General features: G+C 37.4%; 2 protein-coding genes and 1 pseudogene across 2 annotated transcripts; 1 reads left to right on the top strand and 2 right to left on the bottom strand.

The window, feature by feature from the left end:
* Nucleotides 1-1,969: 1,969 nt before the first annotated feature.
* On the top strand, nucleotides 1,970-7,604 carry LOC133872717 (cysteine proteinase inhibitor 12-like). The gene is made up of 4 exons (XM_062310293.1): nucleotides 1,970-2,238; nucleotides 2,761-2,980; nucleotides 6,913-7,058; nucleotides 7,292-7,604. The coding sequence occupies exons 1-4, from the start codon at nucleotides 2,032-2,034 to the stop codon at nucleotides 7,427-7,429; spliced, it is 711 nt and encodes a 236-aa protein (XP_062166277.1). The 5' UTR covers nucleotides 1,970-2,031; the 3' UTR covers nucleotides 7,430-7,604.
* Nucleotides 7,605-9,890: 2,286 nt separating this feature from the next.
* On the bottom strand, nucleotides 9,891-10,616 carry LOC133873256 (cytochrome P450 98A2-like; annotated as a pseudogene).
* A 3,386-nt stretch (nucleotides 10,617-14,002) lies between these two features.
* Nucleotides 14,003-16,488, bottom strand: LOC133872607 (cytochrome P450 98A2-like). The gene is made up of 3 exons (XM_062310175.1): nucleotides 15,960-16,488; nucleotides 15,405-15,805; nucleotides 14,003-14,742 (listed from the first exon to the last, which is right to left on the bottom strand). The coding sequence occupies exons 1-3, from the start codon at nucleotides 16,441-16,443 to the stop codon at nucleotides 14,098-14,100; spliced, it is 1,530 nt and encodes a 509-aa protein (XP_062166159.1). The 5' UTR covers nucleotides 16,444-16,488; the 3' UTR covers nucleotides 14,003-14,097.
* Nucleotides 16,489-25,128: the final 8,640 nt, after the last annotated feature.

Below are 25,128 nucleotides of genomic sequence, written 5' to 3'. Positions count from 1 at the left end.
TCACAAACTAACTGTTTAGTCCATAAAATAGACTTTCAACAAAATATATTCCACAAATTACATCAAACACATGTTAAAATATTTAGCCATCTCATATGGTAATGACAGTACGTTTTTCAATGATTTCCATTTGACGTTAACGAAAATATGTTTTTTTTTTTTTTTTTTTTTTTCGTTGGAGTCATGTTGCTTGTATCTATATTCATAATTTTCCTGTCCTCTCTCGATTGTTCAATCTCAAGCCTTTTTTTTACTAAGAAGGATGGGTATTTAGGAGCCCCGGGTACATGCCGTCCCGGGACTCACATGATGAATCGGTGGTCTGTTATATGCACCCAGTCTAGTCTTGGATATTCCGAAATCGCGCCATGTCCTTGAAAATCCGGCCGAGATGAACATTAATCCTGGATTTGTCTCCGTGACTCTCGCCTTGAGATTATTAAGGGAAGTATCCTGGTTTGGAAGGTGGGCAATTCCAGGCTAGGATTTGATTCTGGCGGCGCTCCTAGGTCAAGGGAGAAAAAAGAGACAAAACCCTAAAGCATTGAAGGTATTGATCCCTCAACATATAAATGGCCCAAAAGCTCAGGTAAGAGAGGGAGATCACATTTGTTACACTTGCCCATACTATACACTTAGACTGATTTAAGCATCGGTGGACAAGAGCATCAGAAAGGAGCGAGTTGTTCTCAGCTATATTGGAAGCTATACCAACAATATATTTAAACAATTAATTTAAAAGAACAATCTAAATATAAAACTTAATTAGAAATTTTATTATTATTTAATAATAAAATTAAAAATAAATTAGTACATAAATTTGACTTCATGCCTAAAACTATTCAATGATGAGAAATCCAAAAAAAAAAAAAAACACAGGTAAATTTTTTACTCTTTCTTTTGACCGTACACCTAAAAAAAAGAAAAAGAAGAAGTAGCTACTTTTTATCATTTGTTGATATGGTAAATTTTTAAGCAAGTTTGAAGAGAGATATTTGATTGGTTGGCAATATTTTTAAAGGAACAGAAATATTGTTGTCTTCCCCCTTTGAATATATATATATATATATTTTAAATTTTTAATAAAGAGTTCTCATGTATCTAAAAAAAGCAAAAAAAGAAAAGAGAGAAAGAGTTCTCATGTGTGACGGAGAACCGTCTAAACTTCTAGTGCCCGACAAAAAGCGGGTCAACCTGAAACAAAACTCCTTTGGTCCTTGCCTTAACTAAGGTCTGTTTGGGTTTGGGATTTCAAAAAGTACGATTTAAAAATAACAATTTTAAAATGTGCGATTTAAAAAAATGATTTTTAAAAACGCAGTTTAGGTGTATTTGTGATTGCGATTTCGTAGACAATAAGTGCGATTTTAAACCAAATCGCAGAACATAAATCGTTTTGAAAAATCGCAATTTGACCTTTAAAATCGCAGATTAACCTTTTAAAATGAATAATGATTCAATGCCACTCAAATATACAACTTTTCACCACTTTGCCTATGTGGCAAGGTGGTCCCCACTACTTTTTGAGTTTTTTTTTTTATTATTTTTTATTTTTTAAAAATAAATTAAGGTGAGGGACCACCTTGCCACATAAACAAGGTGGTAAAAAATTATATATTTAGGTGGTAGTGAATCATTACTCATTTAAAATACTGCGTTTTAAAAAAAGTACAACATTGTCTGCGATTTGAATAAACATTTTTCTACGCTTTTAAATCGTAATTTTTAAAAACGTAATTTCTAAACGGTTCATTTCTACGATTTAATTTAAAATCGCATTTTTTTTCGCTTCAAAATTACAATTTCAATCACACCTAAGAAGTCTTTTTAGTGGCCAACTAATAATCAAAAGAAGCTATCTATATAAAAAAAAAATAATAAAAAGAAGCTCATTGCAACACGCAACGCATTCGGAGACCGATAGGTTTCTTCAAAATTATTTATTATTATTAACTCGAACCCTTTTGTCTTCAGTCGGGGGGGTACAAATACAACAGAAAAGCAAAGCGCTTTGGAGGATACAACAAAACGATGATGAAGGGGAATATTAATACTAGCTTCTTTCTCGCTGCGTTGCTGAGCCTTTTGCTGGTGATCTGTGAATTGGGGCACTGCTCCGGTGAAGAACCCGTCATAAAGATGAAGCTTGGAGGGGTTCACGACTGTAAGGGCTCTCAGAACAGCGCCGAGATCGACAACCTCGCACGCTTCGCTGTCCAAGAACATAACAATAAAGAGGTCTGTCTTTTTTCTCTACCCTTTAATTTCTTGTTTTCTTTGGTTGTTTGTGTCGTCGGATTTAATGGGTGTTCCTGTATGTATTGGATTAGATTAAATGCTTCCTTTTGTTGGTTTCTTGGTTGGTTCCTGTATCTTTTTTATTTATTTATTTTTGTTTAAATTTTTCTCTTATTTTGGTTTGTATAGAATATGGTTTCCAATTTTTGTTCTTGCAAAAATAGCGTGATTCCTGCTTAGGAGTGGATGAATCATCTAAAATTACTTGATTTGTTATCTATCTCGTGGTTTCATAAGTTTCTATTATGAATTGCGCAATTCCGAATTTACTCAAATAAAGCAACCTTGATATTAGATCTTTGATACAAAATTCAGCCAAATCCATTATATCTTGGTTATTCGTCTTGCTCATCAATTTGCTTAGTAAAAAATATGTAAATAATAACCTTGGAAAATTCATAAATAGAGTCCTTTTCTTTTTGGGCTATCTTTATGTACATTTGTGATTGATATATTGTGCAGAATACCATCCTTGAGTTTACCAGGGTTTTGAAAGCCAAAGAACAGGTGGTTGCTGGTAAGTTATACCATCTTACTCTGGAAGCGATTGATGCTGGTAAGAAGAAAATATACGAAGCTAAAGTCTGGGTGAAGCCATGGATGAACTTCAAGCAGTTGCAGGAATTTAAGTATGCCCCTGATGTCCCTTCCTTTACCCCATCAGACCTGGGTGCTAAACCTGGTAATTGACTACTTCAATCTGTTCCTAAATTTCTGTGTCTCACTTACTGAGTGTTTTTTCTTCCCCCCTTGTAAGTTGTGGTTATATGTGAAGTATCTATAATTGACACAGTTACGAGTGCATGACATAGGTATTGGTATCTGTAAAATTGCTTTGCTTAAGTCTATAGTATAGGGTGTTTCGGAATTACCAGTTTATACTGTAGAATGTAGCAGTCTTATGTTGTAAGGCCGTTCTACGATTTCTTCAGTTACATAGTATCTATCAACTTTGCTATGGCAAAAATGACAGCTATACATCTGCACTGTAATTTGAGTAATAACCGTGTTCAAAGTAGATGGTGGTTGTTACAACTATTATGACCAACCCCATATCACATTGGATTGGGAGAGAATTCAGAGAAACAATCACTCAAAGATTCAAAAACAGGGCTTAAAATAAACCTAGTTGGAATCACTTGAGTTTTCAACGCTCTCTCTGTACATCTCTCTCTCCTCATTTCCCCCGCTCTCTTTTTCCTCCCTCCTGGTAGTGGTGGCGCGTGTAGGTGCGTCCCACTAGAGTTTGGTTCTGGTTCTTTTTGCTGGGTGCGTCAAACTGGTTTTCTCTGGTTTCTCCCTTTCCGAACTCGCTTGGGGCTGGTGGTGTTGATGGGCTGTTCGTGGGAGTTTCGTGCTGGGGTGTATGCCGATGGGCTTTGCGTCTGGGTGGTCTTCCTCGCCGGTCATTATGCTTTCTTTCTCTGGGTTGGTCTTATAAGTTCGGGTATTTTTGCGATGGAAAGGAACTTTACGGTGGAGTCAAAGTCCTTTTCTCTCTCGGTTTTGGAGGGGGCTTCGTTGGTGCGGGTGGAGGAGAAGAGAAAAAGCTTCTTCGGGGGCGATCGTCTTGAGCACTCAATGTTCAGATTGGCTTGCGTCGACGTTGGAGACTTTCTTGGGTTTCTCTGGTGATCATTACTTTGTCAAATCCTTCAGGGAAGGGTCTAAACTTTTGATTGCCCGTAGAGGTGAAAATAAAGCTGACCGGTTCTTAGAGGCGGCAGCCTATGGGTTGGGTGGTCGGAGAGGGCTCATTCTGATCCTTGAGGGGCGCGGTGGATGGGTTTGGCATAAGTTTTCCGGTGAGTTGAGAACTGTTTCTATTTCTCTCTCTGTGGGCTGCGAGCTTGGTTTGTCTGCGTCGGACAAGAAGGATGGGAAAGTAGAAGGGGCAAAGTTGGGCACAGGTCTGGATTCTCTTGGAGCCACAGAAGGGTCTTCGTTTTCTAGTGGTTTTCAGACGGGTGTTAAGTTAGGAAAGGGAACTGGCCCTCCGTCGTTTGCGGAGGTGGTGCGCTCAGGAGCAATCGACTCTGCCTTGGGTTGCCGGTCTCCAGGTCATAAGTCGGGTTCATGGGATGCGGCAAAGGTCGTTGATGTTAGGTCAGTGGCGGGATGGTGTGATTTGAAGAAGCAGCTGCCAGTGGATTGCTCCGCCATGGAGAAGCAAGCGCCTGATCCCCTGGGTAAGGACCTTCGTGTTGATGAGTGTCTTAGTTCCAGAGTTTGCGTCAGTTGTTTGGCTTGCGTGTCTGGGGTAGCCGTTGTTGAGGGTGACACTTCACTGCAAAAGGATAGTGTGTTTGGAGTGTTCGGGCAGATTCTAGAGATCCTTGGGCGCCTATCCAGTGCTTTGATTTGGGCTTGTGGGTCTTCGAAGAGAATGGGCTTTAAGTCCTCTGTTGGGCTTAAACGCAGGTTGGGTTTTGTGGCGTGCCGGATGCTTAAGAGGTGTAAGGCAGCTATTAAAGGGTCCTGGTTTCGGGATGGGACTAAGGTGCTTAAGCCCTTTGCCAAGAGGGCTGCTGTTTCGGCTCCTGAGTCGGTTTCGGGGCGGGTTTCGGCTCCGGATTTGGGTTGTCCGGCACTGGAAGCGGTAGGCGTTTCGACTGCTACTTTTCCGGCTTTTGTTGAGCATTCCTCTTTCATTCCTTCGGTGGTTTCTGCCCCGGAGGTTGTCTCGAAGAAGTCTTCGTTCTCTTCTGAGGATTCTATGACTTTGGGGTCTGTGTCTTCAGGATCAGCGTCGCCGGTGGCTGGGTTTTCTTTTCCCCTTGTAGCTTCTTCCAGGTTGTAGGGGATCTCTCCGGTAGTTTTGGGTTTCTCTTCAGCGCCCCTGGTAGCTCCTACCAGATCTGATGGGACACCTCCGGTTCCTTCTTTTTCAGGGGCGGCTGAGTTGGGGAAGAGGTTGCGTTTATCTTCTCCTCCTGTGCTGTCGGATTCTAAGCTGTTTTGGAAGTACTTTCGGAAGGCTAGGGAAGCCAGAAAAATGCATTTGGACGGTTTATCCGTTGCCGATGCTTTGGAAGCTTTAAGGCCAGGTGCTATAGTGCCTGGGTCTATTTCTCGGGTTCCTCCTGCTAGAGAGCCAGTCGAGACAGTGGCTCTTGCGCTTCCAGTGCAGGATTCTGCCGTTCTAGCAGTGTCTGTGAAGGATAAGGGTAGTTCTCCCGCGCAGATGAGGGGTTTTCTTCGGCGAGGGTTTCTCAATCCGAGCCCTGCGTCGATTCCGATTGATAAAGAAAGTGCGGTGGCTTCGAGTTCTTCTATCGCCATTAAGGGAGAGGATAGTTTGACCCAATCTCAAAAGTGGCCAGTGGGTTTTGGTCCGTCAAGGGAGGTGGTTGCTCAGGAGCAGGGCGATGAGTTATGGGATGGGGAGGATGACGATTTCCCTCTCCCTTTGGGTGTCTTTCCTCCCGATTGGGCTGTAGATTGGGAGTTGGAAAGTGATGAGGGTTTGGACCCGTCCTTGGCGATTTTGGATGCCATTGAAGAGACTTCCATCGGGGAGTTAAGGCCGCGCGCCCAAAGTCCAAGGGTAGGAGGGAAGTTTTGAATTTGGCAAGCTTCATCAACTACGGGGATTCTTGTGCTTCCTCCCGACGCAGGAAAGGCAAGGCGCACATGGTGTAGGGCTGGGTGGGTTGATTGGGTTTTCTTGTGGGTTTTGAGGGTTTTGTTGGGTTGGGGTGCTTGTGGGGCTGGTTTGGGTGTTTGTTGGGAAATTCTTTGGGTTTTAGGGTTGTTCCTTGTGGGTTTGTTTAGTTTTTCTTTTTGTGGGTTGTTTTTGGTTGTTCCTGTGTATACTCCTGGTGTACTTAGGGGCGATTTACGCTTTTTATAAAATTTTCTTACTTATAAAAAAAAAAAAAAAGAAAGATTCAAAACCAATTTCTGTAGATTGTTCTGTGTGAACCATATCAAATTCAGATTGTAAGTGTGCCGTTTCATTGTGTTGCATAGTAGAAGATCCATTAGAGTTCTTTCACCACTGTTATGCAGTCCAAAGATTTGTTTGAACTCCAAAGTGGTGGTGAATGGTGGCATTTTTTCTTCCCTCTATTATGTATCTTCTTATTCTTGTTCTTAATCTTAGTATATTTATTAAATAGGTTTAGTGAAGGGATTCAGTTTGATTAAGTTTTATTAAGTTCCTTGTACCCCTCTCCTTGAGGCCAATTACATTATAAAAAAAAGTTCCTTCTTAATTCAGTTTTGACGCTATGCTATTGGCTTTTTGTTGGTTATTTGTATCTCTGCGGCATACCAGTTCCATATCAGTTGTGGTCAAACCATATATATTTTACTCTTTTTAAAAAAAAAAGTTATTTGGGCTATTTACTCTGTTACAAAGATATTGTAAGAAGTGTGTTGGCTTGATTTGCTTTACAAAAGCTTCTCTACTTCATATTCCATGCTTGTTTAACTTAACGTAAGATCAAGTTGTGCCTTAACCCTACAATCATCTGTATCCAAGATCTTATACTGCCATTGGTTTTGCCTTGACTCCTCCAAATATAGCATCTGGAGCCAATTTTCTTTTAATATTTTCTAAAGTTGTACTCTGAGTAGTGTTTAACTTGGACCTCTACATAAATCAATCAGATGGCCATGAGCCAGGATGGCAGGCAGTGCCAACTCATGATCCTGGGGTTCAAGATGCAGCAAATCATGCTGTTAAGTCCATCCAGCAGAGGTCCAACTCGTTGTACCCCTATGAGCTTCTAGAGATCCTTCTAGCTAAGGCCAAGGTTGCCATTCTGTATTAGTCTATATCTTATCTTGATTTCTTCCAATATACAGATGGGGTTGAGTTCCTCCCGTCCCTGTCGTTCTTTTCATTCCTCACTCTATATGGAGTCCTATTTTAAAATTTCTGAACTCTAATTTTTGACTGAAGGAATTTGCGTTGGTTAAATTTAGGTCTTTTAAGATCTGGGACCCAAATTTAGTACTGAAGGAATTTGCTTTTGTGTAAATGTAGGTCATTAAAGATTATGCCAAATTCGATTTGCTCCTGAAGCTGAGAAGGGGAATTAAAGAAGAGAAGTTCAGGGTTGAAGTCAATATGAATATTGAAGGAAAGTTCTTTCTGGGTCAGTTTGAACAAGATCACTCCTGAATTCAGCATCCATCTTATGTGTTAAATAAAATGTGGAATTATGCTGCTATAAAATGCTTTGGGAACTTAGCCTATGATGTGTATATGTGTGAAATGTAGTCCTTTCTGACTTTTTTTTGTTTTTGTTTTTGGAGGACCTTTCTGACCTTTTAATCTACATAGATATGGTTTTATTGGTTGGCTTGTTTGATACGTTGTGAATATGCTTTTTGATTACACGTATTTGGTATGTTATATATGTGACTTCCAGTGGTCTTTTCTTCGAGTTTGGGTTTGTAAGGATATATTAAATTTCATTCATCTGATGAACAAGAGTGAAAATACCCCCAAAAAAGCCTAGAATGTTCGACTAGACGAGGATATTGGAAATCGTGATGCAAGTAATTAACAGACATTGTATGCATTCTATGATTTTCATGCTTCATTTCAATGTATATGAAGGTGTATTTTTATTTTTTATTTTGTAAGAAACTATACTAGGAGTTGTAAATTTCTTTATCCCATCCATCTGACTTCAATGTGGAGGTGTTTACTCATTTAGAAAATTCAGTGGATTTCGTGTTTTCTGGTAAAGCCATAGGGAGTGAAATGTATTTTTCCGAGTTATTTGTGCTATTTACTCTCTTAAAACGAAATTGAAAAAAATGTGTTGGGTTGATGTGCTTCATTTCATATTCATGTGGCACTCTGCTCTTATTTCTTGGAGATTAAGATTAACTGGCTGCATTATGTGGAAATTTAGATGCAGATTTGTATTTGTCTGCTGCTGTAAGCATTGACAAGATGTTTGTAATGTCTTCTTACCTTGTTCGTCTTTGAGTTTTATCCTTGTTTCAAGAGTTTGAACTTTGAACCTCTTATTTTGTGGGTCATACGTCGTAGTCCAGTCTAGCAAGCATATGTATGGACCTCTGAAGCTGAGATCATTTCTCAATTTCTCAAGTGATTGTCTAAATTCTTTAAAGATATCATATAAGTCATGCATCCAACACTGTACTCAATATGTCATTTTAATCTTTCACACAAAAATATCTTCACTCTTGTAAATCAAGGATTTTTTTTTATTATTTTTTTTTTTTTAAAGATCATTCAAGTATTTTACCACGAATAATTTTATTTCACTGTAACGTGGCTTCCGCTTTGTGCTATAACATTTTACCCGTTTTGGTATGTCTTGGGTTATTCCTAAAAGAGTTATCGACTTGTTTGCCTGTTGGTGGAAGTTTTGAAAGCAAAGGAGTACTGCAATTTGGAAGATGGTGCCAATCTGCATTTTTTTGGTATGTTTAGAATGAAAGAAATCTTAGGTGTTTCGAGGATTTGGAGAGTTCTATGGAGGATATTTTACTTCGTTTTTCATACGCTGTATCTTTGGACGGTGGCTTTTTGTCTTCACTGTCGATTAGCTTTGTTGATTTCTTTGTTCGTTTTTTTATTCTTAGGTGTTTTCTTTTTTATACTTTTAGTGTATTTAGGGATACCTTACTCTCTCAATAATATTAAATTTAGTTATGAAAAAAAAAAAATCTTCTATGCCCATTTTCTGTACATTTCTTATGCATACTTTCATATGTATCTTTAATATCACATCTAGTCTTTAATCTAAGTACAAGGACACATATGTAATGTGTTGTATCCTAACGGTGGACTCTAAGGTTGTTAATGGTGTTGGAATGTTGTATGAAATGGGCTTCGATGGGACTTTCCTCGTGATCTTGGATTGGCAAGTATGTCGGCTGCCGGACAAGGATCGATTCACCCTGTAAGATAACCAAGAGATCGAACTGCCCCCAACTGCCAACCGTTAATGGCTGGTTGAGCCACCCTTGGGTCTTTTTTATTATTATTATTATTATTATTATTATTATTATTTATTTTTTGAGTTGGGTTGAAAAAAGTTGAGTTAGGTATAAAGATTTGCCTTTAACATATATTCAAAAAATAAAGGGAAAACTTTTCTATTTATAATGCCTGATCTTTCATTACTTTTGCAATTAAGTGTTCAAACTTTATAAAATGGTCAATTTAGCATATATATCTTTCAATTTTTTTTTTCAATTTCAACCCTCTATTAGAGTTTGCCGTTAAATCTTATCAAAATTTTCAAACTGCCTCATTTTTTTTTAAAAAAAAAAAAAAACTAATTTTTTTTTTTCAAAGATACAGGCATGGGTATTTTTGTAAATTTTGTTAAATTATGACCATCATCTAAATCTTTGAATTTTTTTTTTCCTTAAAAAAAGAGAGGGTATTTTGGACATTTTGAGTATTTTGATAGGATTTAATGAAAAATTATAACGGATGGTTGAAATTGAAAATAAAAAATAAATACCATAAATTGATACTTTTAAAGTTTGAGTACTTAATTGCAAAATTGATGAAAAATTAAGAGTTATAAGTGAAGTTTTCTTAAAAAAAAAAAAAAAAAAGAAAAAAAAAGTTAAAAATAAAACAACACCCAAACAATTTTATTATAAGTTCGTTATGAAAAAAAAGCTGAGGATAGAAAAATGGAAAAAACAACAAAATTAAACATTACATGTCCACTTCCACACTTTTGTACAAGTGTGAGGGCAACCTTGGATTGGTCACGGCTTGTAATGGGGTTCGCATGTAAGTGACCATTCCAGGATTTTCTGACATGTCAATCTCTTCCGTCTTGACCCCTTCAGGTGGTGCCAAACAAAATGGTGCAATAGGTGACCAAGTATGGACGTGACCAAATTGATAGAAAGTTGGGCACCAGGGCACATCCGCCGCCCCGCACCAAAGGGCAGTAGCCGAAAATCATGGCCCTTCATGTCAACGTCCTCCTCAAGGAACCGCTCAGGGCGGAACTCGAGCGGGTTCTTCCACACTGCCGGATCGCGTGCTATGGCCCATACATTGACGTGAACACTTGTTCTCTTAGGAATGTCATAGCCACCAATCTTGACATTGGCATTGGCTCGGTGGGGGAGCATCGATGGGGTTGGAGGGTGCAACCTTAGCGCCACTCTGACTACACATTGTAGGTAAGGCAGGGAACTAAAATCGGCTTATGTCATGACTCATTCGAATCCGATAACACGATCTAGCTCCTCTTGAGCCTTGTGTTGCACCCTTGGGTTTTAATTAGCTCGGCCATAGCCCATTCTACTAAGATTGCGGTAGTGTCCGTGCCTGCAGTGATCATGTCCTGCACAATTCATGGGATACAATGTTCGTTGGCCTACACACTCCTTCAAGCTGAAAGTAAGAAAAGCTTATGGTCCGTTTGGGTTTTGAATATTTCAAATATGAATAATATTCTGAATCTGATTGCAGATTTCAAGGCAATGAAAATGTGTTTGGATGTTGAATATAATTCAGATTCTTTTTGAATATGTGTTTAGGTGTTGAATTTTTTAGATTGAAAAAAAGTGTTTTATAATGGTAGAAAGTGATTGGATTGTATGAAAAGTTGTGTATAATGATTGGTATGGTAAAAAATAATAAAATTAATAATAAACAAAATAACAAAAAAAATTAAAAATTAAAAACTAAAAAAAACAAAAGTTTTATTTTTATTTTAAAAAAAAAGGAGAGAAAATATAGTTTTGGGGCAGCCAGCAGCCACCCCTTGGGAGGGGGGTGGCCTGCGAGCCACCCCCAGAGGTGGTCAGCGCCACCTCTGGGGTGGCTTGCAGGCCACCCCGGCCCCTGGGGTTGGCCGAGCGCCACCCCCCCACCCCCTAGGGGTGGCTTTCGGGCCACCCCGAAATCCATTTGGGGTGGCCCGAAAGCCACCCCGAAGCCACTGAGGGTAGCCGGGCAGCCACCCCCTGCCACTGGGGGTAGCCGTGCGGCCACCCTCGACCCCAGAGGTGGCCCGAAAGCCACCCCTAAGGCTTTTCGGGCCACCCATGGATCCATTTGGGGTGGCCCGAAAGCCACCCCTAGGGCTCAGGGGGTGGCCTGAAAAGCAACCCTTAGGGCTCAGGGGGTGGCGCGCGGCCACCCACGGCCACTGGGGGTAGTCGCGCGGTCATTCCCGGCCCCAGGGGTGGCCGAAAGGCTTAGGGGTGACTTTTGAGCCACCTCGAAATCCACGCGGGGTAGCGCGCGGCCACCCCCCGACCCCTGGGGTGGACGCGAGCCACCACCAGAGGTGGTGCCGGCCACCTCTAGGAGTGGCTCGCAGGCCACCCCATTCGGCGCCACCTCTGGTGGTGGCTCGCGTCCACCCCATTTTCCTATTTTTCTTGATTTTTTTTTTTTTAGTTTTATTTGCCAGCTTCTGCCAGTTGAAAGAAAATTCTGCTTGAAATTCACTCGTCAATTTCATGATTTCATCATCTCGAAATTCAAACCGCATTCAAAACAATATTCAAGAGCCAGCCGGGTTTTATTCAACATGGATCTGGGTTCCGGGTTTTTGAATAAAAACCCGGTTCGAATATTGAATAATATTCGAACCAAATGCATCATTACCTATCTGTTTTCAAGCTTACCTAACTGTTTTCAAGCATTTCACTTACTTAACTTTTTTTTTTTTTTTCCTGAGAAATTTCACTTACAACTCAAAATTATTAGCGATTTTGAGATTATAATTTGGAATTTTTAATTTTTGCAAGGTGGGTATCCCAAAAATTTTCCTGTTTAACTTTCACTGATCTTTTTTTTTTTTTTTTTTTTTTTTTTTTTTTTTTTTCTTTTTTGTTAAAATGCCAAAAATATCTTCTTTCTTTCTTTTTTCTTTTTTCCTTTTTTTTTTTTTTTAAAAAAAAAATAATAATTCATCCACATGGTTGTGGGTCACCAGACCCACGCCTAGTATGAACTATGTACCTAGTAGGGTCACCGGATCTATGGCCAGACATGGTTGTGGGTCACGAGACCCTTATGATATTTATTTTTTATTTTTTTCAACAGAAAATTTTGGGCATTAATTTTAACAAAAAATAGGTGAAATCAAAAGAGAAATTCTTGGGATACCGACATTGCAAAACTAAAAGTTCGAGGTTAAGATTTCAAAAACACTGATAGTTAAGATGTGTAAGTGAAGGTTTTCCTACTTTCTTTTATTTTTAACAAAAATTTTCAACAAATCAGTCTTTAAAAGCGACATGAATTAATCCTAACTTTTTAGCTTGTGATAAGCACATGTCTTTTAAATAACATTTGCTTCTCAATAACTCTAAAAGGGAGGCCATTGGAGAAGAACTGGCTTGTTTCTTAGGCTTAGAGCCAAAAAAAAAAATTGGTTGGAGAAAGGTTTAAATAAAGGCCTTTGATATTGGACATTCTCGATCATGCTACCAGTTAAATTAAAGCATGAAGCATGCAAATTCTTTTTAAACATGAATTAATTATGACACTAAAAATGATAAAAGCTTGCAGGTGTATGAATGTGCAATCTCCTACGAATTGCATCACATGCCTTTTTATTGTTCTTGAGATGGGTTTGCATGTCTTGCCATTTTGCTGCATGCCAACAGAGTACTACTACTGACAAGGACCACTTGAGATGCGCGAGACGTGGAAAGATGAGGTGAAAATCGGTTATAGATAACACTGTAAATTTACGAACAACAGATTAAGTTTTAATAATAACTTTGATTAGAATATTAAATAGATCGAGTAATTAATCTTATTTAATAAACTGTTATATGATTGTTATATTATGAGGATAACTTAAAAAGTGAATCAATCTTGAATTAATAAAGGCTTGTAAAAAAGAAAAATTAAGGGCTTGCAGAAGCAAATTTCATACATAGAAGCTCTAGTTTTGTATTGATGATAGAAGATATTATTGAGGTTACTTAGTCTTTCCGCTCAGAATTAATATTTTTCGCTTTTCGTTCTATTTTTATTCTGATGTTAGTTGTTGAAGGTGGAAACTTCGAGTTAATTAATGTGAGGGCACTACCAATAACACTCAAAATTAATTATTATAGTTAATTAATTTTGAGTCGTTATAGAGGCTATCAGGACCCTACTATTCAGCGCTCGGTCAATCTAGCTCACTACTCGGTTGACTAGGAGGGTACTGGCAGTAAACCAAATGTCAAATAATTGCTCTGAAACCATGCCTTTTGACCACTTTTCACACCGACAGTTCTGTAAACATTGTATACGAGGGGTATACATTGAAATTTACCTATTGAAAACTTTGAAAAAAGTCCAACTTTTAAATATATGAACAAAATCTTAGTTTAAAAAAAAAAACATCATTTTTATATGAAGGTAACCCATTATTAAAGTTGGGCACGAATGATCGTCCTTGAACAATAGAAGTTTCCAATGAACGATCATTCTGTCCAAACAACCATTTTTTTTTAAAAAAAATAAAGGACATGAGAGACACCTTAACCATTCTTATCTTGTTAGCATGGATTTGAGATACTTGTTTCCATTAAAACAATGATTTCGTACTTTGTATTGTTATAAAGGCATCGTATAATCTTTATAATTTAGATATAATTATACTACTTACCTATATCAAGGAAGTTATGTCCATTGATCACCATTTTTGTCCAGAAAACCTTAGACCTAGAGAGAGAAAGAAAAGAGGAGATAGAGGAAAGTTTTCTCAAAAATAAAAGAAAATAGTTAAAAATAAAACGCCACTCAAACAATTTTATTTCAAGTTCGTGATGAAAAACAAGCTGAGGATAGAACAATGGAAAAAACAACAAAATTAAACATTACATGTCGACTTCCACACTTTTGTAAAAGTGTGACGGCAACCTTGGATTGGCCACGGCTTGTAATGGGGTCCGCATGTAAGTAACCAATCCAGGATTTTCTGACATGTCAATCTCCTCTAGCTTGACCCCTTCTGGTGGTGCCCAAACAAAATGGTGCAATAGGTGACCAAGCATGGACGTGACCAAATTGATAGCAAGTTGGACACCAGGGCACATTCGCCGCCCCGCACCAAAGGGCAGTAGCCGAAAATCATGGCCCTTCATGTCAACGTCCTCCTCAAGGAACCGCTCAGGGCGGAACTCGAGCGGGTTCTTCCACACTGCCGGATCGCGTGCTATGGCCCATACATTGACGTGAACACTTGTTCCCTTAGGAATGTCATAGCCACCAATCTTGACATTGGCATTGGCTCGGTGGGGGAGCATCAATGGGGTTGGAGGGTGCAACCTTAGCGCCTCTTTGACTACACATTGTAGGTAGGGCAGGGAACTAAAATCGGCTTCTGTCATGACTCGTTCGAATCCGATAACATGGTCTAGCTCCTCTTGAGCCTTGTGTAGCACCCTTGGGTTTTTAATTAGCTCGGCCATAGCCCATTCTACTGAGATTGCGGTGGTGTCCGTGCCTGCACCCATCATGTCCTGTACAATTCATGGGATACAATGTTCATTGGCCTACACACTATTTCAAGTTGAAATTAAGAACAACTTTACTAACTGTTTTCAAGCATTTTTTTTTTTTTTTGAGAAATTTCACTTACAACCCAAAATTATTAGCGATTTTGAGATTATAATTTCGAATTTTTGCAAAAGTGGGTATCCCCAAAAATTTCCTGTTTTAATTTCACTAATCTTCTTTTTTTTTTTCTCCGACATGGTTGTGGGTCACTAGACCCCCGGCTATTACGTAGTAGGGTCGCCGGATCCATGGCCAGACATGGTTGTGGGTCACGAGACCCTTACGATATTTATTTATTTTTTATTATTTTCAACAGAAAATTTTGGGAATTTTGACAAAAAAAATAGGTGAAATCAAAAGAGAAATTCTTGAGATACCGACATTGCAAAAATAAAAGTTTGAGGTTTTGATTTAAAAAACGCTGATAGTTCATGTGTATAAGTGAAGTTTTCCTCACTTTTTTATTTTTAATAGAAATTTTCAACAAATCAACCTCTAAAAACAACATGAATCCTTACTCCTTAGCCTGTGATAGCACATATACTTTTTAGAGACCCGCTAGAAAACCAATTTATATGAAATTTTTGTGTATATTTTTTTTTTTGTTTTACTTAAAAAAAATTACCCAAAGGAGGCCAGTGACGGTGTCGTCGCAAAGGTCGTATTTCTCCTGCAAAGTAAACAAGGCATCAGCAAAATGCTGCTTGGCTTCGCCACTCTTGTTTCGTGCCTGGGAGTGCTCTTCCATGATAGTTTTAGTGAGTCTGTCCCTCATTTCCCAATGCTTGAAGAATGCCTCTTCCTGCTGTGGAAACATCCATCGAACCCATGGGATGTGGTCTGCAATGGGAAGTAATCCACCAAGCTTCACTCCATTCGCCACGATTCCCTTGAATTCTAACCCTTGCTCGTCCATCACCCCCTCTGAGTTCATGAACCGCTTTCCGAATGTCAGTCTTGTAATGTTGTTGAATGCCACTGCTCCCAAGTATTCCTTGATCACCAACAATCTTTTACCGCAATTATCTGTACGTACGTACGTGGAAGTCAAAACAGTTTTCGATCAATTAACTTTTGTTAATCAAGTTATATATTGTGAGAATTATAAAAAGAAAAAAAAAAAAGGAAGATAAATTAAAAAACGGGAAAAAAAAAGAAAAGAAAAGAAAAAAAGGCGTACCGGGGTGAGCGCAGTCATTGAAAATGGATTTAACCATGGTTCTAACCTCATCTTCCCTAATGGGTCTAAGAGCTTCCAGCCGTTTTGCGGAGAAAAGCTCAAGGGTGCAAACCTTCCTGACCTTAACATAGTGAGGTCCATAATCCGACCATATAAGGTCCTTCCCATCCTTGCTAAACATAGTAGCCGACCTATTTCTTTCCCTGTCAGCCAGTTGCTGGTCATGTTCCTTGAGTACTTCCTTAGCCAACTCCGAGTTCGACACAATCACGTTCAACACGGAGCCAAACCACACCGATATGACGGGGCCGTAGTCCTGCGCCCACTCGGCAAAGCACCGGAACCTCACCGGCTTTACATTGTAGACATTGCCGACGAACGGCCACGGGCGAGGCCCCGGTGGGAGCTTGAATCTTAGCCGTTGGTAGAGCTTGTATGCAAGGAGGAAGATGATAAGTAAGACGGGTATTAAAGGGAGGGCCATTCGAGAAGAACTGGCTTGTTTCTTAGGCTTAGATAAAAAAAAATGGTTGGAGAAAGGTTTATATAAAGGCCTTTGATATTGGACATTCACATGCTACCTACCAGTTAAATTAAAGCATGAAGCATGCAAATTCTTTTTAAACATGAATTAATTATGACACTAAAAATGATAAAAGCTTGCAGGTGTATGTATGTGCAATCTCCTACGAATTGCATCACATGTCATTTTATTGTTCATGAGATGGGTTTGCATGTCTTGCCATGCATTTTACTGCATGCATGCCAACAGAGTACTACTACTGACAATTAAATGCATGTGGACCACTTGTGATGCGTGAGACGTGGAAAGATGAGGACCAGTTGCTGTTGATAAGGTGAAAATCGGTGATAGATAACACTGTACGTAAATTTACGAACAACAGATTAAGTTTTAATAATAACTTTGATTAGAATATTAAATAGATCGAGTAATATTAAAGTTGGGCTCGAATGATCGTCCTTGAACAATAAAAGTTTCCAATGAACGATCATTCTGTCCAGACAACAATTTTTTTTTTTTTTTTTTTTTTTTAAAAAATAAAATAAATAAAGGACATGAGAGACACCTCAACCATTCTTATCTTGTTAGCATGGATTTGAGATACCTGTTTCCATTAGAACAATAATTTCGTACCTGGTATTGTTATAAATGTATCGTATAATCATTATAATTTAGATATAAAGGTTTCTCTTTTTTCTCCGGTTTTTTATTTTTCAGATCTATTTTGATGTTGCCATAAGAGAGCAGTTTTCAGCCCAATTGACTGTCTGTCGTGACTCTACTGGGGCTATTATTCAATGCTTTGTCCAAATTAGTCCCCCTTGCTCGGCTATTTATGGTGAAGTCTCTGCGGCTCTTCTTGCAGCTCAACTGTCTTTGTTCCTAAAGTTTCATTCTGTGACCTTTGAAGGTGATTCTCTTATGGTTACTCTAGCCATTAATAATCCTTTTATTACGCAAGATTGAAAAATTTCTTCTATTATCTTGAATTTCTTATCCACCATTCCATTTATAATCAATTAGTCAACTAGTTATATCAATTGAAGTATAAAGCTCTATATCATATGGCAAATTGAGCCGTTAGATTTATCTCTAAATGCATTTTCATTCCTTCCTGTTTTTCGTTTTCCTTTCGTCCGGATATGGTGGTAGGTGGCTCTTTAGTAGGTGGCTCTTTCACGTGGCTCTTTTATGGTGGTAGCTGCCACATGCATGCACAGCTACTTCAATAATATAATATATCTCTCCACTCTCCACTCTCCACTCTCCACTCTCCAGTGAAATAAAGTTGGCCAAATATCCCAACTACTTCGTACGGGCTAGGTTTATTTAATTTGTTCTAAATGCAAAATCCGGCAGCCCTTGATTAATTTCCCCTTGAACCTCGGAATTTTGTACCTAATCAAGGGTTTTGTTATAAATTTGGATATATACTTCGCAACTGTTATTCGATCAGAATGAAAATTAAACAAAAAAACAAAAAAAGAAAAGCAAATTGCTTCTTGCTATCCAACATCAATGGACAAATGACTTGTAATGAGCCTAATCTTATTTATTTATTTTTATTTTATTTTTATAGATACTTTGAAACAACAAACAAACATGAAAATAAACTAGAAACAATTTATTGTAATGAAATCAAAATTTAATTTTAATTCACTGCACGAATTTAATTCGAGGTTTGACTTTGTGAGATAAAATTTAAAAAAATTTAAAAAAGTTGAATAAAATATGAGGGGGCTGAAGAGGGGATCTTTACTGCTTACTATAGCAACCGAAGGTAATAGATGCGGATAATTGGAAATGTTACTAGAAAATGATCTGATTACGACCCAATGTACCACATGGTGGATACAAAAGTTTATACTTTCAGTAATTTGGTAAGCTTTTCAGAGGAGGGGGCTGAAATGAAGTCAATTGTGTCCAAGACGAGGGATAAAATCCTCCGATCTTTAAGTGATAGAAGGATTTTATGTAAAGAATCTAACCATTAAATGTGACAAAAAATTCGATTTTGAAGTGTTTTACTTTATTGTGACAAATATCACGGACCACAAAATAACGAAATTCAGTAGATCTTTGTCGTTTTTGTTTATTGGTCAAGTACCAATTTCTAATGCATTCAAAGAAGTAGATATTTTAAAAATATAAATGGCTCTTCTCTTTCCAGAGAGCTCTAGTCTCTCTCACTCTCTCCGGCCAGAAACTTTCTTTGTGAGCATTTGTTTTCTCCTTACTACTAAAAATAGGACTTCAACGGGTGCAAATTTTTTCTGGCAGCAAACAGCAAAAATAAGCAAAGATATATATATATATATATATATATATATATGTAAATTATGTAAGTTAGGGTCGTTAAATCAAAAGTATCGAAAATGTGAAATATTTATCGACGTTTTGTTTTGTTAGGACCGCCGACAAATATCTAGGTGTTTTATTAAAAGCGTCAATAAATGTATCAACGTTTTATTAAAAGCGCCAATAAATTAAAAAAATTTATCAGGTTGAGCCTTGAGTGATTAATGCTAGCTCCATTTGTTTTGACCTAAAATATATTTTATTGTAAAATATTTTTAACAAAATCAATTTTCAGAAAAAATGATTTTCTTGAAAATATTTTCCGGCACTTGGTTTATACGAAAAAATACCAATAGCATAAAACGGAATCCCGTGATGTTGCCAGATTCCGGCCAATTTCGCGATTTCAGCAATTGGATATCAAAATTCGAGAATCTTCGGCAGTAGAGTTGGGCTACTAACAAACTTTAATGCTCCGCGGTGGCGGATTCCCACAAATGTGCGTGCAAAAATGAAAAGTTGAAATCCAAAAAACATTTTCCAAAAATTAAAGAGGCTTTCACTACAAAAATACAAGCATTTTGACGCGTGTCTACAGTACCCGTTACTGTAGACACGCGTCCAATTTGACACGTGTCTTTGGAGACACGTGTCTAATTGTACAGCCGTCACAAATTGACACGTGTATTTAATACACGTGTCAAATTGGACACGCGTATTTAATACACGTGTCCAATTGGACACGCGTATTAAATACACGAGTCCAATTTGACACGTGTATTTAATACGCATGTCCAATTAATACACGTGTCAAATTGTTATTTTTTTCCAAATATAATTTTTTTTAATTAAATAGAATTTCAACAATTGGACACGCGTATTTAATACGCGTGTCCAATTGGACGCGTGTATTTAATACGTGTGTCCAATTGGACACGTGTATTAAATACACGTGTCAAACTGTTATTTTTTTCCAAATATAATTTTTTTTTTAAATTAAATAGAATTTCAACAATTAAACACGCGTATTAAATACGCGTGTCAAACTGTTATTTTTTTTTTTCCAAATATAATTTTTTTTAATTAAATAGAATTTTAACAATTGGGGACGTGTATTTAAATACACGTCCCGAATTGGGACAGTTGCGCGGGAGAAAAGCTGGCTTATATATGTGTATGTGTATATATATATATAATTTTTAAAATTCAAAAAATATAATAATATAATAATAGATTAAATATATATATATATATATATATATCGGAAATGGGTAGCAGGATGCTACCCATTTCCGATATGGATTCTCTCTCTCTCTCTCCCTCTCTCTCTCTCTCTCTCTCTCTCTCTCTCTCTCTCTCCGTCACAGCCGCACCGACTAGCTTCCGACCACCGCACATCAGCCCTTCCCGCCAGTGAGACGCCCTCTCTCCACCTCTCTCTGCTCGGTTCTCGGTCTCTCTCTCTCTCTCCCTCTCTCTCTCTCTCTCTCTCTCTCTCTCTCTCTCTCTCTCTCGCTCTCTATCACAGCCGCACCGGACAGCTTCCGGCCACCGCGCATCCCGCCCTTCCCGACGGTGAGACGCCCTCTCTCCACCTCTCTCTGCTCGGTTCTCGGTCTCTCTCTCTCTCTACCTTTCTCTCTCTATCTCTCTCTTCCTCTCTATCTTTTTCTCTCTCTCTCTCTCTCTTTCCCTCTCTGTGTACCCCTCTCTGTATCTCTATGTCTCTCTCTCTCTCTCTCTCTCTCTCTCTCTCTCTCTCTCCCTATCTCTCTCTGCCGCTCTCTGTATCCCTTGCTCATTTTCCCCAGGCAATGCTCGACTAAGACTCGAAATAAACAATAACATTAAATTTAAATAAACAATAACAGAATTAAATTGGAAAAAAAATTCTAAATTGAAGTTTTTATTTAATTAAATTTTTTATTTATTAACCCAAATAAATTTAAATAAACAATAACAGAATTAAATTGAAAAAAAAATTCTAAATTGAAGTTTTTATTTAATTATTTAATTGTATTTTTAAATTAATTTAAAAATACAATTAAATAATTAAATAAAAAATTTATTTAAATGAAAATTTCAATTTGAAATTTGAAATTTTTTTAAAAAAATCGATTTGGCACGTGTATTTTCATACATGTGTCAAACCGTTTGACACGTGTATTAAAATACACGTGTCAAACCGTTTGACACGTGTATTTTAATACACGTGTCAAACTGTGCAGTTAGTGACTTGCACATTTGACACGCGTGAGACGCGTGTCAAAATGCACGTGTCAAACTGTTTGACACGTGTACAACACTGTACACGTGTCAAAATGCACGTGGCAATTTGTAATTTTTTTTTGTAGTGTTTTATGATCAAACTAAAAATGAATTTTGTTGACCATTATTTTCGCCCTCACCAAATACTGAAAAATGTCAAAAATATTTTTCAGAAAACATTTTACGCCGAAATAAATAGAACATAAGTGAGGTTCTAGAAGAGGAAGATCTTAAAGGAGGAGATCGACTGCAAAAAGTATATCTCTTACACATTATTTGAATCCTATTGTTATGATTCTTATATCATCAATTTGGCAATGTTGAAGTATTTGTTAGCATAATTGTGGTATTAGGAGTGTTGTTATTAGAAATAAGGAAAAATAGGGTTTTCGTCAATAATGGAGATTAGTCACGTAAAAAGTTTCTATTTTTACATGCAAGTTTGGTTAAAAATGTTGTATAATATAGACGAGGAGTTTTTGGTGCATGTGTTAGAGACTGAGTAGGATGTATTTTTGGAGGAAAATAGGGTTTTACACGATGATCGTTTGGACAACCTTCAAGGGCTATCCGAACGAGGTGCAAGATAAACCAGGGTCGAGACCCTCGGTTGATATCTCATTTTCGACCCCTTCTAGACGAGGTGATTATATAATGGAGAACCTAGAAGCCTGATTAGTACCCCGTTTGGAACATGTTCAAATGAGGCTAGTAATAAAGAAGATCGATGGGTGTCTCATTTGGACCGTCCGGTTGAGCTTTTCAGATGATGAAAGTTATGAATTTTCTAAGCAGGAAAGGGTACGGTAGTTAGAAAAAGTATAGATTCTAATGTGTAGTCATAAGGGAAATGCAGATGATTATGGGCTATGGACTGTAAACACTGTTGAAGCTAGAGGGAGTAGCAATTGCAAGTAAAGGTTTATGGTGAAAATTGTAACGACCCAATTTTTTTTTTTATATGCAAATTATTTGTATAATCATTATTCTCTTAAAAATACAAATAAATCCTCATAGTGGCATGACAGTGTGTCGTAAAGCCAACATATAGTACATACCCCATAATATGTACCTGGTAAATCAGAGTAACGTTTATCTAACTATGCAGCGAAAATATAAACTTGAATAGCGGAACTCATAACATAGACCTCTATCAGATATAATAACAACAAGATCCATTTAACATCTATCTGTTTAAGTCTTATCAATATAATAATTACACAACAAGAATGGCTTTACAAAGAACAAGTGACACTAGTGTCACAAGCCATATATCAAACCTATAAAACAGTGGACACCCGTGGTCCTGTAATTACGACCATCGCGGCGTGTTTCAGTCATAATATCCTAAGTACACTGCTACAAAACCATCAACTACGACTGGAGTACCTGCAACCAAGAGAACATCATCTACACGGTTGTGGTGGTAGCCACATCCACATAGGTGAAAGAATGAGTTCACCACTTCAGTAATAAATTACTGAAGTCTTAGTGATATAAAACTGATTGAGTTTTTGCAAAGAACCAAACTTTTCTTTTAGCCTTTCGTATACCATGATAGCTTCCCATTTTATAAACTTTGGTCTTTTGAGAACACTTGTAGCTGATACGGTAAACACCGACTATTACGAAAACGCTTAAACATACTATGCAACTGGGAACATATGTAGAAGTTCAATTTCTTGGATGCATCTACATATAGACCCACTTACAATAATACTTTTAATATCAGTGGCTCAGACATATATATACGCGATAGCACCATTACGGGTATACGCATACACATAGGCCTTGCGTTGTAAAGCAATGGCATCTAGCCTACCATACTAAGACATAAGTATTTCCTTGCTATAGTAATACCGGTATCTCATACATTGATGCTCGAAAGCACATATACATAGGTACGAATATCACTAAGCTTTGGGTAACTCTGGCATCTCGGTACAATGAAGCTCAATGCATTTTTATAAACATTAAATCATGGCATCTAGCTTAGATATACAAAGACATCTGCACTTCCTGAAATAGGTAACACCATGCCCACATACATTAAAGCTTATTGCCTTTGAACAACAGTGTGATCATGCGAACACTAGAGTGAGACTCTAATATGCAAGCACATCTTTGCTGAAGACAAATAACAACTCGCCTGGCTATACACAGACATTAGCATTTCTAATTCTAGGCAATGGGAACTGGTAGTGCGCTAATCGACTACGTGGATTTTAAATTTATAAGTTTGAACCACTCGCAATAGTACTTGTCGATTATACTGTAGTAAGGGTTATCGAACCACAGAGATGATTGGTTGTTTTGCGTAAGGGGATACTTGAAGAGCGTATTTAACTTAACTTAAAAATAAAAACAAAGTAAAGGTTGTAGAATTGAAGCTACAACACGTAAGGGAAGAAATGAAAGCAGAAAGTGAAACAACTTAAAAGAAACTTAGGGTATTGATCTCATCTAATCTCAGCCAATGAAATGCTTAAAGTCTATATGGATCTTCCTAACGTGCATGATATGAGCGCGTAATGGGTGTCAACCATTACGACAACCTCGACATGAAAATACTTTCGTTAGGACGTAGTTATCAAGCACCTAGTTTCACATCAAACACTTACCACGTAAAGATTAATCTATAATTGAAAAACGTTTATATTACCAAAGGTGTGGGGAATTGATGCTCCCTAGCTTACTACTTTATAAAACATCCTAATAAGCATACACGATACATGAAAACCCTAATTAGGCCACAATGATAAGGTATCTAGTTTCACACCGATCTATTCCATGTAAAGATTAAACTATAATGGGAAAGACATTTTACACTACCAAAGTTATGAAATGACCGGTGTTCCCTAGCATATCCTATAAGGTGACTCTAATACGTAAACACACATCATGCCAAATAGAATCGTTGCAAAAGACATAGTTCTCTTTCAAGAACGTTGATTTTACTCATGAATCCGAAAAAACTCATAGACAAGCAAATCCCTTTTTCATGAATAAATGGATTGGAATATTGATAACAAAACCTTTTAGCATGAGTTTTGAAATCCTCTAGCCTTTACACAATCATCAAACATATCAAGAAAAACTCAAGAACATCAAGAACACTCTATGGCTTTTGGAAAAGATTTTGATCAAACCCTAAGATGAGATTTAGCTAGACATAATCAAACTATTTTAAACATAAAAACAGTAAAGAAACAAGATTAAAATGAACTAAAAACAATATATTTAAAGTATGGAATTTGGATTACAAAAGGAAATGAAAAGCATTAAAATTAACTAAGATACACCTGAGACAATCGAAGATCCCAAAAGATGCATATAAACTACTGATGCTCTGGAAAATAAATTCAGAAATGCATACATCTCTCTCTCACCCATGCCTCATATATATAGAGGAAGAGATTTACAAATATCTAAGAAAGAGATAAGATAAGAGATATTTCTGAAATATCTAAGATATTTTGGAAATATCTAAGATATTTTGGAAATATCTGAAAATATCTAAAAAATATCTAGAAAATATCTAAAAATATTTAGGATATTTAAAATATCAAGGAAGAGTGACATGTCAACATTGAAAAATGAAATTGACTTCTAAATAAAAGACAAGTGTGTGTGAACAGTGTACAACAAAATATTAAATGCGGAAATTAAAGAAGACAAATATTTTGTTGACGAAGTGGAAACTCAATTAAGAGAAAAATCACTCCGGTGCAGCCAAACTCAGGAATTCCACTATTCAGAAGACAAGACTTAATTGATTTTGTCCAAACACAGAATGAGGCCAAAAAACTAACAAATGAGGAGGGAAAATCATAAGAAATGACTAAAACATAAAGAAAAATATAGACTGTACAAAGATGATAATAATTTTGAAGTAGAAATAATATGTTGTATCCACACCAAACTAACCATGCATCAAGTCTTCAAACAAACCAACAATTAGTTTCCCATACACCATACCAAACCAACCATCAAGTCTTCACTCAAACAAACCTATTAATCCAAACCATAACCCATCCTTAACTGAAATCTCATTACAAAACACAAGCAAAACTCCCAAGA

The sequence above is a fragment of the Alnus glutinosa genome, chromosome 7 (genome assembly GCF_958979055.1).
Source record: "Alnus glutinosa chromosome 7, dhAlnGlut1.1, whole genome shotgun sequence".
NCBI classification, from domain to species: domain Eukaryota; kingdom Viridiplantae; phylum Streptophyta; class Magnoliopsida; order Fagales; family Betulaceae; genus Alnus; species Alnus glutinosa.
The sequence above is the reverse complement of the archived record's forward strand: the minus strand, read 5'-3'. Positions and strand labels throughout refer to the sequence as shown.